We start from the raw sequence: 11,826 nt of genomic DNA on the forward strand, positions 1-11,826 counted from the left end.
GGGTGATGAATGGAAAGGGTTTGGTCCAGAGGGAGGCACCCTCAATGGAAACTTCCCAACATGCTGCGTGGAACCTTCTGGGCCTCACCTTTGTAGGGCTGGTTTCTTCTCATCCATTGGGATTCTCAACTCAAATGCCCCACCCCCCTGAGCACTGGCTCCTGCTACCCTCCTTTATCTCACTGTATCCTATTACCCTTACCTCCCTGGTAGAACTACCAGCCTTATCTGAAACTAATTACTTGGTGGAGTGTTTATGGCCTGGTGTAACCCTCCCACTTCGAGGACAGGGATCTTGTCTGTCTCGCTCATATTCCTGATCCAGTACCTGGCAGCATCATGCAATCAATAGTTCTAGAATGAATGAATGACCACGAGGAAATGGGCAGGAGAGCATTTTAAAATATATATTTATATTGATATTGATTTCAGAGGGGAAGGGAGAGGGAGAGAGAGAAACATCAATGATGAGAATCATGGATCGGTGGCCTCCTGCACGCCCCACACTGGGGATGGAGCCTACAACCCGGCCATGTGCCCTGACCAGGATCGAACCCTGACCTCCTGGTTCATAGGTCACCGCTCAAACTTGGAGCCACATCCCATCCAGACACACGGGCCAGGCAAACAGGAGAGCATTTGAATCAAATATAAATGTAGTCTAGTTGCACAGATTTTTTTTTTTTTTAGAGTTTTAGGTATTGGGGTGCTTTGTTTGCCTCCTTTATGATTTATGAAAGTGGTCGTGAGAAAAAAGTAATCAAAGGAGAAATGTTTGCTTACGGGGTTCGCTATCTAGGAAAGAGGTACTATCTCCATTATTTGGGGTTCTAGTTAGTTCTGTACCTATTTCCGCATGCGTCCTAGAGGGAGGGCAAGCTCCTTGATTTCTGATGCCCTTGTCAACGACCGGAACACTGCCTGGAAGGTAGTGGGCGCTCAATAAATATTTCAGGAATGAAAGAATCAAGCTGCAAACTAGAAAGGAAGAACCTAAGAACCGGCTGGGTCAGGCTGCAGTTCCTCCCCGGGGCAGGAGGCGGCGCTAGCGTCACACCAGCCCGGACGCCGGCCGTTCTTGGCCCCTCCGGCTGACCGTCCAACCCCGGGCCCCGAGGCCAGGGCGGAAGTTAGCCAATAGGAAGCCGTCTTAGTTGTGAGGTGGGACAGAGCTGCCCTATGAGCGCAGCGGGTCTAGGTAAGGGGCGGAGCGACGAGGAGGGGCCGGGAGGAGCGGTTAGAGGTGGGAGTCGGTGTTGCGGGCCGGGCGGGGCCGCGGAGCTGCGATGCGGGCGGGAGCGCGTCCGTGACCGGAGCTGCCGGCCGACATGAACTCGCTGGAGCAGGCGGAAGGTATGGGCCGCCCGGACGCGGCCCGGGCTCGCCCCGGAAGCCGGCGGGGCTCCGGAGGGGCTGTAGCCGCGGGGACCCCGCCCCGGGGAGAGGAGACCGCGTGGGGTGGCCGGACGCGGCCCGGAGCACGGGGGGCGCGAGGGCCCGGCCCGGGGGCCGAGGGGCTGCGGGACCCGGACGGACGCGGGGGGCGCGCGCGGCCGCTGGGGGGCGCGCGCGGCCGCTGCCCCCGGGCCGGGTTTCCACCCGAGACCCCGTGCGGGTCTGTTTGTAATTCATTGGTGGACGTTCGCACTTCCGTTTGCGAGTGCACTCGCTTTATTCCGATCAGCCCGGGCGGTGTAGCCCTCGGCCCTTGATTTCGAAAATCCCCTGGGTTGTACCCCTCGTTCCTTTACTTGCATTTGACTCCGAAAACCCCGCGGGTTGGAACCCTCACTCCTTCATCTTTATTTTGGAAACCCCGTGGGTTGTACCCCTCATTCCTTTTACCTGCATTTGACTCTGAAAACCCCGTGAGTTTGGACCCCCAATTCCTGCCGTGGTTTCTGGTAACTGCCGGGGTCAGGGGTTGCCTCTCGGTTTCCTTTTTAAAAAGTTTAAGAAGCGCGATCGTGGGAGCGACACCTCCCCCCACCTCCCACCTCCCACCTCCCACCTCCCACCCTGCTCATTCGCGGGGGCACCTTGGACGCCCCCCGGCTTGAGAGGGCGTCCGGGCGTCGGGGGAGCCGAGGTCCCCTCTCCCCGCGCTCGGAGGGGGCGAGGGCGGGAGGGGAGGGGGCTGCCTGCGCCCTCGGTGGTTTCCGATGCCCTTGTCCGCGACCCGGACGCCGCCTGCAGGTAGCGGGCGCCCCGTCAGTCCTGAGCCCCGTTAGCGGGTTCCAAGTCGCAGAGGCTTGGCCGTTGGTTAGACGGCGGGGCGAGCCCTGGGCATCGGGTGCCCGCGTCCCCGGAGGCGGGGGAGACCTGGGTGTGGGGGGACGAGGTCCCTCCGTCTGATGGAAGTCCGCGGCTCCAGCAGAACCAGAACTCCACCGGGTTTTGACGCTTCCATTTGCACCCCCCAAGCTCCTAGCCTCTGACCCCGCTGGAGGCTGCCGCTGCCCCACATACCATTTCCCGAAGCTTCTGAGCGTGAACCAGCCAGTGCCCTTAGGTGTGACATTGCAGCTAAGGAGACGGGATGTGTTGGTCAGGCGCTTAAAGCCGCGGTAGGAAAGGGGGCAGGCGGTGCGGCCATGCCTGTGAGTTGGGGTGCAGCGTCCATCCCTCATCTCCCGGGACCCGCACCAGCAGGAGGAGCTAACGGGGACGGCAATCTTTCTGCCTAGATCTCAAGGCTTTCGAGAGGCGACTCACGGAATACATTCATTGCTTGCAACCTGCCACTGGGCGCTGGAGAAGTAAGTGCCGGATGCTTTTGTTTTTTAAAGGGGAAATGGACTGACAGTGGATACTTTTTCTCTCTGCCTCGCAATGATCTACTTTTATGTAAAGCTTGAATAACAAAAACACTGGCTTTACTGAACCATAGGTGTTTCCTTTTGTTACCACAGTTTCTAAATGTCTTCAGCATCGTAAACAATGCACTGTAAAGAAATTTTTAAGAAAGGGAACTGGCCCCCCTGAAGAAGAATCTCTTTTTTTTTAATATTTAAAAGAATATATTTTTTATTGATTTCAGAGAAGAGAGGAGAGGGAGAGAGGGATGGGAGAGAATCGTTGATTGGCTGCCTCCTGCATGCCCCCTATTGGGGATTGAGCCTGAAACTGGGGCATATGCCCTGACCCGGCATCGAACCGTGACCTCTTGGTTCATAGGTCAACACTCAACAATTAAGCCACGCCACCCAGGCTGAAGAACAATCCTTGTGGTTGAATTTTGATTTTCCCATTAAAATAGACATTTTTTTATTGAACAAATAGTACAAATTTGATAGACAACACATATGATAAAATTTTCAGTAGCCTGTTTAGCAGTTTTGCAATTTACCTGCAAATGATTGGAATAAAGTTTTGTTAAGGAAAAAAATATTTATCATATAGAGAGTGGGGCAAAATAGGTTTACAGTTGTGAATGCAAAACAGTTTATTCTTGTATTATTTTTTCACTAGAGGCCTGGTGCACAAAATTCATGCACCAGGCCTGCGCCCTCAACCCGGCCTGCGCCCTCTCGTAGTCTGGGACCCCTTGGGGGATGTCTGCCTGCCCGTTTTCTTCTGACTACTTTTAAGATGTTCTCTGCTTTGTTATTTTTTGTAGTTTCCCTCTATTGTACCCAGGTATTTTCTTTCTCCTCGCAGTCCAAGACCCTTCAGGGGATGTCCGATTGCTGGCTTAGGACATCCATGCTGGCAGTTGGACATCCCTCTTGCAGTCCGGGACCCCTGGCTCCTTACTGCCCACCGGCTAGCTGCTCCTTAGATGTTCCCACTACTGGCTGAGCAGCGCTCCCCCTGTGGGAGCACACTGACTACCAGGGGGCAGCTCCTGCGTTGAGCGTCTGCCCCCTAGTGGTCAATGTGCATCATAGCAACCAGTTGTTCTGGTTCTGGTTCTGGTTGTTCCGCCATAACGGTTGCTCAGGGTTTTATTATGTAGATTATTTTCCATAAGAACAACTGTAAACCTACTTTTGCCCCACTCTGTACTTGCGAAGGTTATGAAATTCGTTGGTTTTGACAGCATGATTATGCTGCTTAAGAGCCTAACCTAGAAAAAATTTTTACTGTCTATTCACAAATATCATGAATATTGCAAAATATGATTAGAAAGGATTGAGGTTACTGCCCAGTGGAAACATAAGCACATACAGGCAAATGCACAAATGATGCCGTCGGCAAGCAGAACGCTTTGCTGACTTACGTTGGGACAGTCTTCATTTCTTGGAGGTTTATTGTTGAACCTGCTTCCTGCCGAGACAGAAGCACAGCGCCCATCGGGACGTGCTGGGCTCCGAGTGCCACTCAGTGGTGGGGCCAAAAGTAGTGAAGGTGCAGGTCTCTCAGGCCAAGATTTCTCATGTGGTTTTTATTACACCTGTTTGCCAAGTTTTAGTCCCAGGCCCTGAGAATTCTCATTGGCCAGAATTCACAAGTAGTGATTCTTTCCGCTTCTCTGGTTTACTTAGAAATACCTCCAAAACCTTGTTTCGCTGCTACTTGAGACTCTTTTAGAATATGTGTGCTGCTGCCCTCGCTTATAAATGCAGCCCAGTGGCCATGCTTCCCCGCTCCTGGTCTGCGGTCTCAGCGCTTACCTGTAGGGGACAGCGTGCTTAATGTGTGTGTAAAAGGAGGTGTCTGAGCACCCCTCCTTGGCTTATTTACAATCAAACTGCTGTAGTATATTTCTTATTGGAAACAGAATTATAGGAAATTGAATTTAATCTGTTCTGAGCTGAGAACTAATTTTGAAATTTTGATTGTCATTAAATACTTAAAATGAGATTGTTTTTCTGTGATTTACTTCTTCTTAAAATAAATTGCCAGGACTTCTAGACAGTTAAGGATTTGATATATTTCTATTGCTCTCTGAAGCTTAAGCTCTACATTTTAAAACTGTGTGTCCCCGCTGGAAGTCAGTAACTGTATTGATCAGAATATTAACTAGGCCTTGGTGCCTTTTTATTATTTTTCAGTAATGCCACTTACCAAGTTTTACTTATGATTTATTTAGAACGTTTAAAAATAATTCTAGCAAAGTGGGGAGAGAGAAACCTTATCTAAGACTTACTGTCTGTCATTTCTACCCCAGCCTGCCTTTGAGTCCCTTAAAGAAAATCCCATCCCGGTCCGTGTGCTCCATACACACTTCGTCACACTGACCTTTGTTTAATGAAACAGCAGTGGTCTGCAAGGCAAACCCTTTAGTGGGAATTCACGGTGCATTCATAAAGGGGGCTTTGTTTGGTTGGTTACATTGGAAAATGAGAGGGGTTTTGTTTCGCTTTTTATTTGAATTTGCAAAATCAGTACAAAACACTGGAAGTTATAACGTAGAATCTTAAAGTTTTACCATCTTGTTTTATTGCTTTAATTTCATTAACTTTCACACGTCGACTAAAGGAACGAGGGGAACAGTATTACCCGCAGTGACTCGGGTCACGGGCTTAGAATTCCCGGTCCACGCCAGCCCCCGATGCCTTCCCCGAGTGCGCTGCCTTTGGCTGTCAGTGACCAGTAGCTGGTGGCGGCAGTGTCACCCGCTCCCAGCTCATGCCTTACTAATTTTGTGTTTATCTCTCATCAGTGCTTCTCATAGTGGTCTCTGTCTGTACGGCTACTGGTGCCTGGAACTGGTTAATAGACCCCGAGACACAAAAGGTAGAAGTTTTGATTTAAAATCTTTAATACATTAAATGCGATACTGGCTATAACAGTGCTTTGTTCATTGGAAGTGTTAGATGCTGCTGCCTGTTACTACTAACAGTGATATTAATCATCATGTTAAAAACATGCCTTACACTAACGTGCTGCAGGAAACCTCGGGCTGGCGATTGTGAATTACGTATCTTTACAGGGGAAAAGGCCTGAGAAACATAACTCCACTGTGATTCCTCCTCACGCATTTCTGAACCTGCGTGCAGCTTTCCGTGTCTCATCTGTCCCTATTTTTACGTCCCCGGGTAACATAGTCTTGGTTCTGCTTCAGTTCGTGTCCTTGGGGCCAGCTCTCACGAATTACAAAACAACATTTTCTCCTGTGAGCTCCCTTTGTGAATACCTTTCCTCAGCCCATACAGCATTGAGGCGGCCTGGTAGGAAGCAAGTGATCAAATAGCACAATATAAATGTCATAAAAAGTCAAGACTAGAAATTAATTCGACTTGGAGGACAAAACCAGGAAGGATCCCAGGCCACTGACAGTGTAGCCATGTGCACCAGCAGTTTCCAGAACCGAGTTACAGATTAGCCTCAGAGGCACCCAATCCATAAGGTCACAGCCAGTTCCACGGTTTCATTGTCTGGGAAGATATACGTATAGGTTTCTTAGCTAGCAAAGCGTTTATTTCCTTAGCGTTTATCTCCAAAAAAAATTTCCTGCCTGAAGTTTAATATGGGAAACACTGAGAGAGCTCCCATTGGGCACTGCCGGGAGTATCCCTATACCAATGCAATAACAGGGTTCATAATGTTATTTCTCGAAGCATCCTTTGATGAAAGCTGGCAGCGTGCCTCTCAAATTCTGCCTCTTTCTACTAACCTGGCTCTTCATTTCCAGCTCGGGCTTTTTTATTAGAGAAGCAGTCGTCTCCAATATATCAGTGAAGTCCGTCCGTCCGCCCCCCCCCCCTTGCAGCTTTATTTATGTAATAATGTAAATTTATTTAAATTTATGTAAAGACGTTATTTATGTAAAAATGTATAATTTTCACAAATCTTAATCCCACTTCCCCATTATAAACTGGAATTAGGTGTATTCCCATTTCAGTAGGTGTATTTATGACCTTTTATACAGGAGAAAAGCCTGCTAGGAAGGCTTGTCAGCAGGCCGCGTGGCAGCTCAGGCAGCCGGGGTTCCTTCGCATGTAGTCTCCTGCCTGGATCCACTGGGGTGGGTTGTAATAAGCAGGGGAGGTTGGTGATGGAATTTTATGTTAATAGAGGGCTTTTGTGGCAGAACGGAAACTCTCCTGTGTGTTCGTTTATAAAAACCCGATCTTAAGGCTGCACTTGGTGCCCATCTGTAGGGGAAGAGTGAAGGAAGCTGCAAGAAGATTGAAAAAGGTCTGTCCTGGGAAATGAAGCCGACTTCTAATTGGGAAAAATACAAGCTGATTTTCAGCTAGTTGAGATCTTAATAAAACACAGAATTAAATGTAATTTGAAATCGGCCCAAAACTCTGTAGTTAATATGATTTTCTAAATTAGGTGAGAATGTGAGGATTAGCCTAAGGGTTGGCTCTGTATATTTTAGTATTTAATAAGCTCCAACCTGACAAGCCTTTTCAATAGCAATTGTGCCTGTGGCCTGAGATGCAGACGCAAAGCCAGTGGCTGGCCGGAGGGACGCGGGAGAGGGACCTGGCAAACCGGGAAACACGGGCCCCCGGATCTAGGGGACGCTGCTGCTTGGAGGCGGTCGGTTGTGGCCTCGGAGGCGAGGAGGCTGGCACCGGCTGATCTCATTACAACGAAAGCACAAACGGTCCGGTCCGTGCCGACACCGCGCAGGCGCGTAAAACAGCGGGCCGTGGGGATCACTGTCCTCAGGTTGTGAGCAGACAGGCCTCGGGAATAGTGATCTTTGTTCGGGAGCTCATCCTTCTGGGAGCTTCGTCCTCCTGACGTTTCCAGCCTCTCGTGGCTTCGTGTGACAAGTTTATTTAACCGGGACCATGCTAGGCCGCCTGCCAGGCGCTTTCATAAGTTCAGGCTTGTCCTGAATCGGGCGCACCTCGTGGTGTGCCGGGGCGCAGAGGCCCCGAGCCTGATGCCGTCGCTGCCCCTCACTTCCTGGTCCACTCGATTTGTGTTGCCAGACCCGATAGCGGGCTTCTCTCCTTCCGCTGCTTCCCTGGCCCCCAGGAGTCCGGTTTCAGTGCCGGCTTGTTTTCCGAACGTGGCTCCTGGACGCCTGCCCCTCCACATGGTCTTAGTGTGTGTGTGGTCCCGTTTTCTGCTATCGCCTGAGGATCCAGATCTGACTCCCCCTTTTTTCCTGAACTCTGCTTCCTTACGGATAGCCGCCCGTTTTTCCCTGCTGGAGGGTCCCGCGGCCATCGGAGTCTCGGTGGCTTCAAAAGCAAGTGCACCGCTGCTGCAGGGAGGAAGGGGAGGCTGGAGTTGGCTATGGAGGATGTGCAGGGTTAGCCGGGTGGAGAGCAGAGGGAGAGGGCAGCATATGTGCCCATGCGGCAGGACGCCATTCCACGGGGCCAGGCTGCGCAGGGCACAGTTTGCCCAAGTCCTGAGGAAGCTGTTTAACAGGGAACTTCTTAACTAGATCACGTGTGACTTGTGTTTTCATTGAGATCCAGTCCTCTTCACTCCACAAGACTCGTCGTGGCGCACGAGTTGCCTCCGATGTTGGGAAAGCCCTGCGCAGCACCGTGTCCCTCTCGGGGGACGGAAGCGTCTGCTTTTCACCGGCCTCGCCCTGGGCGGGCTCAGTAGATAGTTGTGGGAGAGTGGCTTTTTATTACAGGAATGAATTTGTAGTGGTTCGGGTATTTGGAATGAATGGAGGGAATATTACTATATTGTCTTGCTGCATTGAAGTTATAAAACATACGTGTTTTCATTTTTGTTGCATAGACATACAGAGAACTGGCATTACTGGCAGTCTTCAAATGCCCGTATCTTAGATGACTAAGATGTTACATATGTGTATGCATGAGTGGAGAGGTAGGACGGAATCTGTGTTGTTGGAGATTTTTAACATTTTTCTATGGCAAACCCTTCTTCTCAGGTGTCCTTCCTCACGTCCTTGTGGAATCACCCGTTTTTCACCATTAGCTGCATCACCCTGATCGGCCTGTTCTTTGCTGGGATTCACAAGAGGGTTGTCGCTCCCTCCATGTATCCTTTACACGCTGAGTTTGCTCGGAACGAAGCTGAGGCGCCTTCTCGGCGAGTGGGGCGTCGTTGACGCCTCTTATAAATGACGGGTTTTCCTTTAACCACGATGTCAGTATCGCCGCGCGGTGTCGAACTATATTAGCAGAGTACAACATGTCTTGTGATGACGTAAGTATTCTCTTCATTTGAAAAGTACGGACATGTGAAAGGACTCTGTTTTTGCTTAAATTAAACAAGCATTAACAATAATTGTCTCCATGGAATTAATAGTGGGAATATTCCTTATCGCATTGATTCTAAGACTTTTTAACTATTTCAGCCTCTGAAATTGAGATGTATTCAATCAGCAGTGTCTTACCATTAAATTGGTAGAACTGACAGTTTAATTTTTCTTGATGCAAAATCATGATGCATCTCTTCTCACATTCCAGCCGTTGGTTAACATTGTAACTTGAGGGAATTAAAGTTTACTGTCGGGAAAATAAAAGTTCAGTTCAGCTTTGAAAAAATTAATAAAAAGTAAAATTTACTGCTGGAAAAAGAGAAATGCTTTTGTCAGATACATCGTTTTATTCGTATTTTATGCACTGCGGTAAAGCACATAAATTAGTCCAATTACACTAAATTTATTTTATCCAGTTGATTGGCTGATTTTTAAGTAACCAGGGGACAGGGATACATCAAATAAAGATTGTACGTGTGTGTTTTCACATAATAAAGACTTGGGAAGAAAGCTCCACGCAGAGAAAACTTTGAAAGATAATTTTATTGCTTAATCTTGACTAAACATAGAGAGGTGTTCTAATACCCTTCAAGGGCCCTTTGAGGTTTATAGATAAACGGTGGTGTTTTTAACAGAATTGTGTATTTAAAAACTTAATTTTTTATTGTTACAGACAGGAAAACTGATTCTGAAACCCAGGCCTCATGTTCAGTGACAATCTGCAGTCACTGTGCCGGGACCTACAGCAGCCTTTCTTCGGAGAAGTGGCACAGCAGAGCCATCAGGGTCCCTGTGCCGTTGGATGTGGACGGTCAGAGCGACAGCCGACAGGACGTGTGCAATATTTACCCAGATAGCTTGACGGCGGGACTCCCAGGATCAGCGCTGGCACCGCGGGCTGCTGGCGTATCAGTATTAGTGTCACTTTAGTACTTCAGATCCTGCAGCGGTTGTTGCAGGTGAAGTATGTGTGTATGTTACTAAGTTAAACTTAGAAACAGAACCTCATCCAGTTTTTATAATGTATTTTTGCAAACTACTGTAAATAGCAAATCAATGCCAATGTCAAAGAGGAAAGCGTTATGTGGACTCGGTTCTCCTGCACCAGTATTTCAGGAATGCCAGCTTGCCGCCTCTACGGCTCTTTAAAACCTCCTGTTAGTGTAGCGGTGCCTGTCCTTCCACTCCTCTCTCGGTCAGAATGCGGGAAACCCCCGAGTCGGGCTTGGACTGAGGAAAACTCATCTTCGTTATGTTGCAAGAAATCACAGATGTTTTGAGAAACGATTTTTGTTAAACCAGATAGTGAACTTCAGCCACTATTGGGGAGATACTTTCCTATTCATTGTTTTCATTTCATGCTAAATTTACTTTCTATTTTAAAAACAATTTTAAGAACACTCCAGAGGCTTCTGAAAATACCAGTTTAGTTGTAAATTATGTATTGTCCGGGCATGTGACGGTTAGTGTTCTAGGTAATTGGGATTTTATGCTGTGGGCAGCGTGCCGTTGCACTAGGATCGCAGTGCCCTTGATCATCCAGTCCGTCAGGGGAGCTGGCGGCGGCGCCACAAACGAGAGCGCCATTCCCGCTGTTTGGAGAGTGTTACTGACATACTGTGTATGCATACTAGCCACATGTACTATATAACTTAGAATCAAAGTATTGGGATTGCTGTAAATATTTTAAAGAACTGGAGGTGCCTTTTACCTGTTTATTAGAAGATTTTGAGGTTTAAATTATTTCAAGAGTAATCTTTTAAATTTCATTTGACGTAAAGCTGTAAATAGGACAGTAATAGGACAGACTTTTTAACCAGGCTACCATTTCATGAAACGTGTTCATCCTGGCTTTCATGTGCATCAGGTTTTATTCTTTGAACTGTAGCAATAAAACCCTCTGCTCCTAAGAAGTCTTAAGAGGGTATTCTCTCTATTCTGCGTTGTTTTATTTTCTGTAAATTTTGTAGGTAAATATGTGCATAAAAATAAAGACTTTATATATAATCGGTGATTGGGCTTTTCCCTTGGTTTATTGTAACTCAGTACAGGCTAGCTCCAAATGAGATATTTTATTTTAATCCTGTCAGTAGAGCAAATTTCCAGTAGCACTTGTACATACCCCATTTATTCAGCTATAACTTTGTCTTCCTCATTGTCTAATAACATTTGGCTCTTAATCAGGAAGTGCAGGTTTTCTCAAACTTGCATTTCCAGCTTCCTGCAAGAGGATAAGTTGGACGTAGATAATAGTGTGGTAAAGGCCTGGGGAGCGAGTGGGAGGAGAAAGGTGGGGGTCAGTGGGGAGAAAAGGGGATATCTGTAATACTTTCAGCAGTAACGATTAAAAAGAGGAACTTGTTAGGTCCTTAGATCTTTCTGGAGTTATCAGCTACTTGGAGTATTTTGATTAAAGCCGTGCAACTTCTCCCCTAGAAAGATAGGCTGTGTTCATGCACACACTTTGCATGCATTTGGAGAGGATTTCCCAGGCTTCCTGGCACCAGCCTCTTTGGAGTCTCCAAGAAAGAAACTTTTGTAAAAGGTTTTTCACACTTTTACTTCTAACAGAAAAATTCGTTTTCCAAGCAAACCTTGGCTCTGGTTGAAATAGGCCCAAGAGTTGTTGCCAAGTTAGTTTCTCCTCACCACTGCCCTCACCCTCGTACCTGCTTCCACACTACCAGGTGGGTATTAGTGGAGGCCAGTCCTCTGATTTCACA

The 11,826-nt window shown here is 48.0% G+C and overlaps 1 protein-coding gene across 2 annotated transcripts; it reads left to right on the forward strand.

Annotated features, from left to right (window-relative positions):
• Positions 1–1,207: 1,207 nt before the first annotated feature.
• On the forward strand, positions 1,208–11,117 carry CNEP1R1 (CTD nuclear envelope phosphatase 1 regulatory subunit 1). Of its 2 annotated transcripts, XM_081107987.1 has the most exons (6): positions 1,208–1,353; positions 2,688–2,759; positions 5,609–5,682; positions 8,771–8,880; positions 8,994–9,048; positions 9,777–11,117. In XM_081107987.1, exons 1-6 carry the CDS (start codon positions 1,329–1,331, stop codon positions 9,816–9,818), a joined length of 378 nt encoding a protein of 125 aa, XP_080964113.1. In that variant the 5' UTR covers positions 1,208–1,328; the 3' UTR covers positions 9,819–11,117. The 2 variants fall into 2 exon arrangements, with proteins under 2 accessions (XP_080964113.1, XP_080964114.1); XM_081107988.1 differs by lacking the exon at positions 2,688–2,759 and having other exon boundaries at positions 1,223–1,353.
• Positions 11,118–11,826: the final 709 nt, after the last annotated feature.

The sequence above is a fragment of the Myotis nattereri genome (genome assembly GCF_964212035.1).
Source record: "Myotis nattereri genome assembly, chromosome: 15".
Classification (NCBI taxonomy): domain Eukaryota; kingdom Metazoa; phylum Chordata; class Mammalia; order Chiroptera; family Vespertilionidae; genus Myotis; species Myotis nattereri.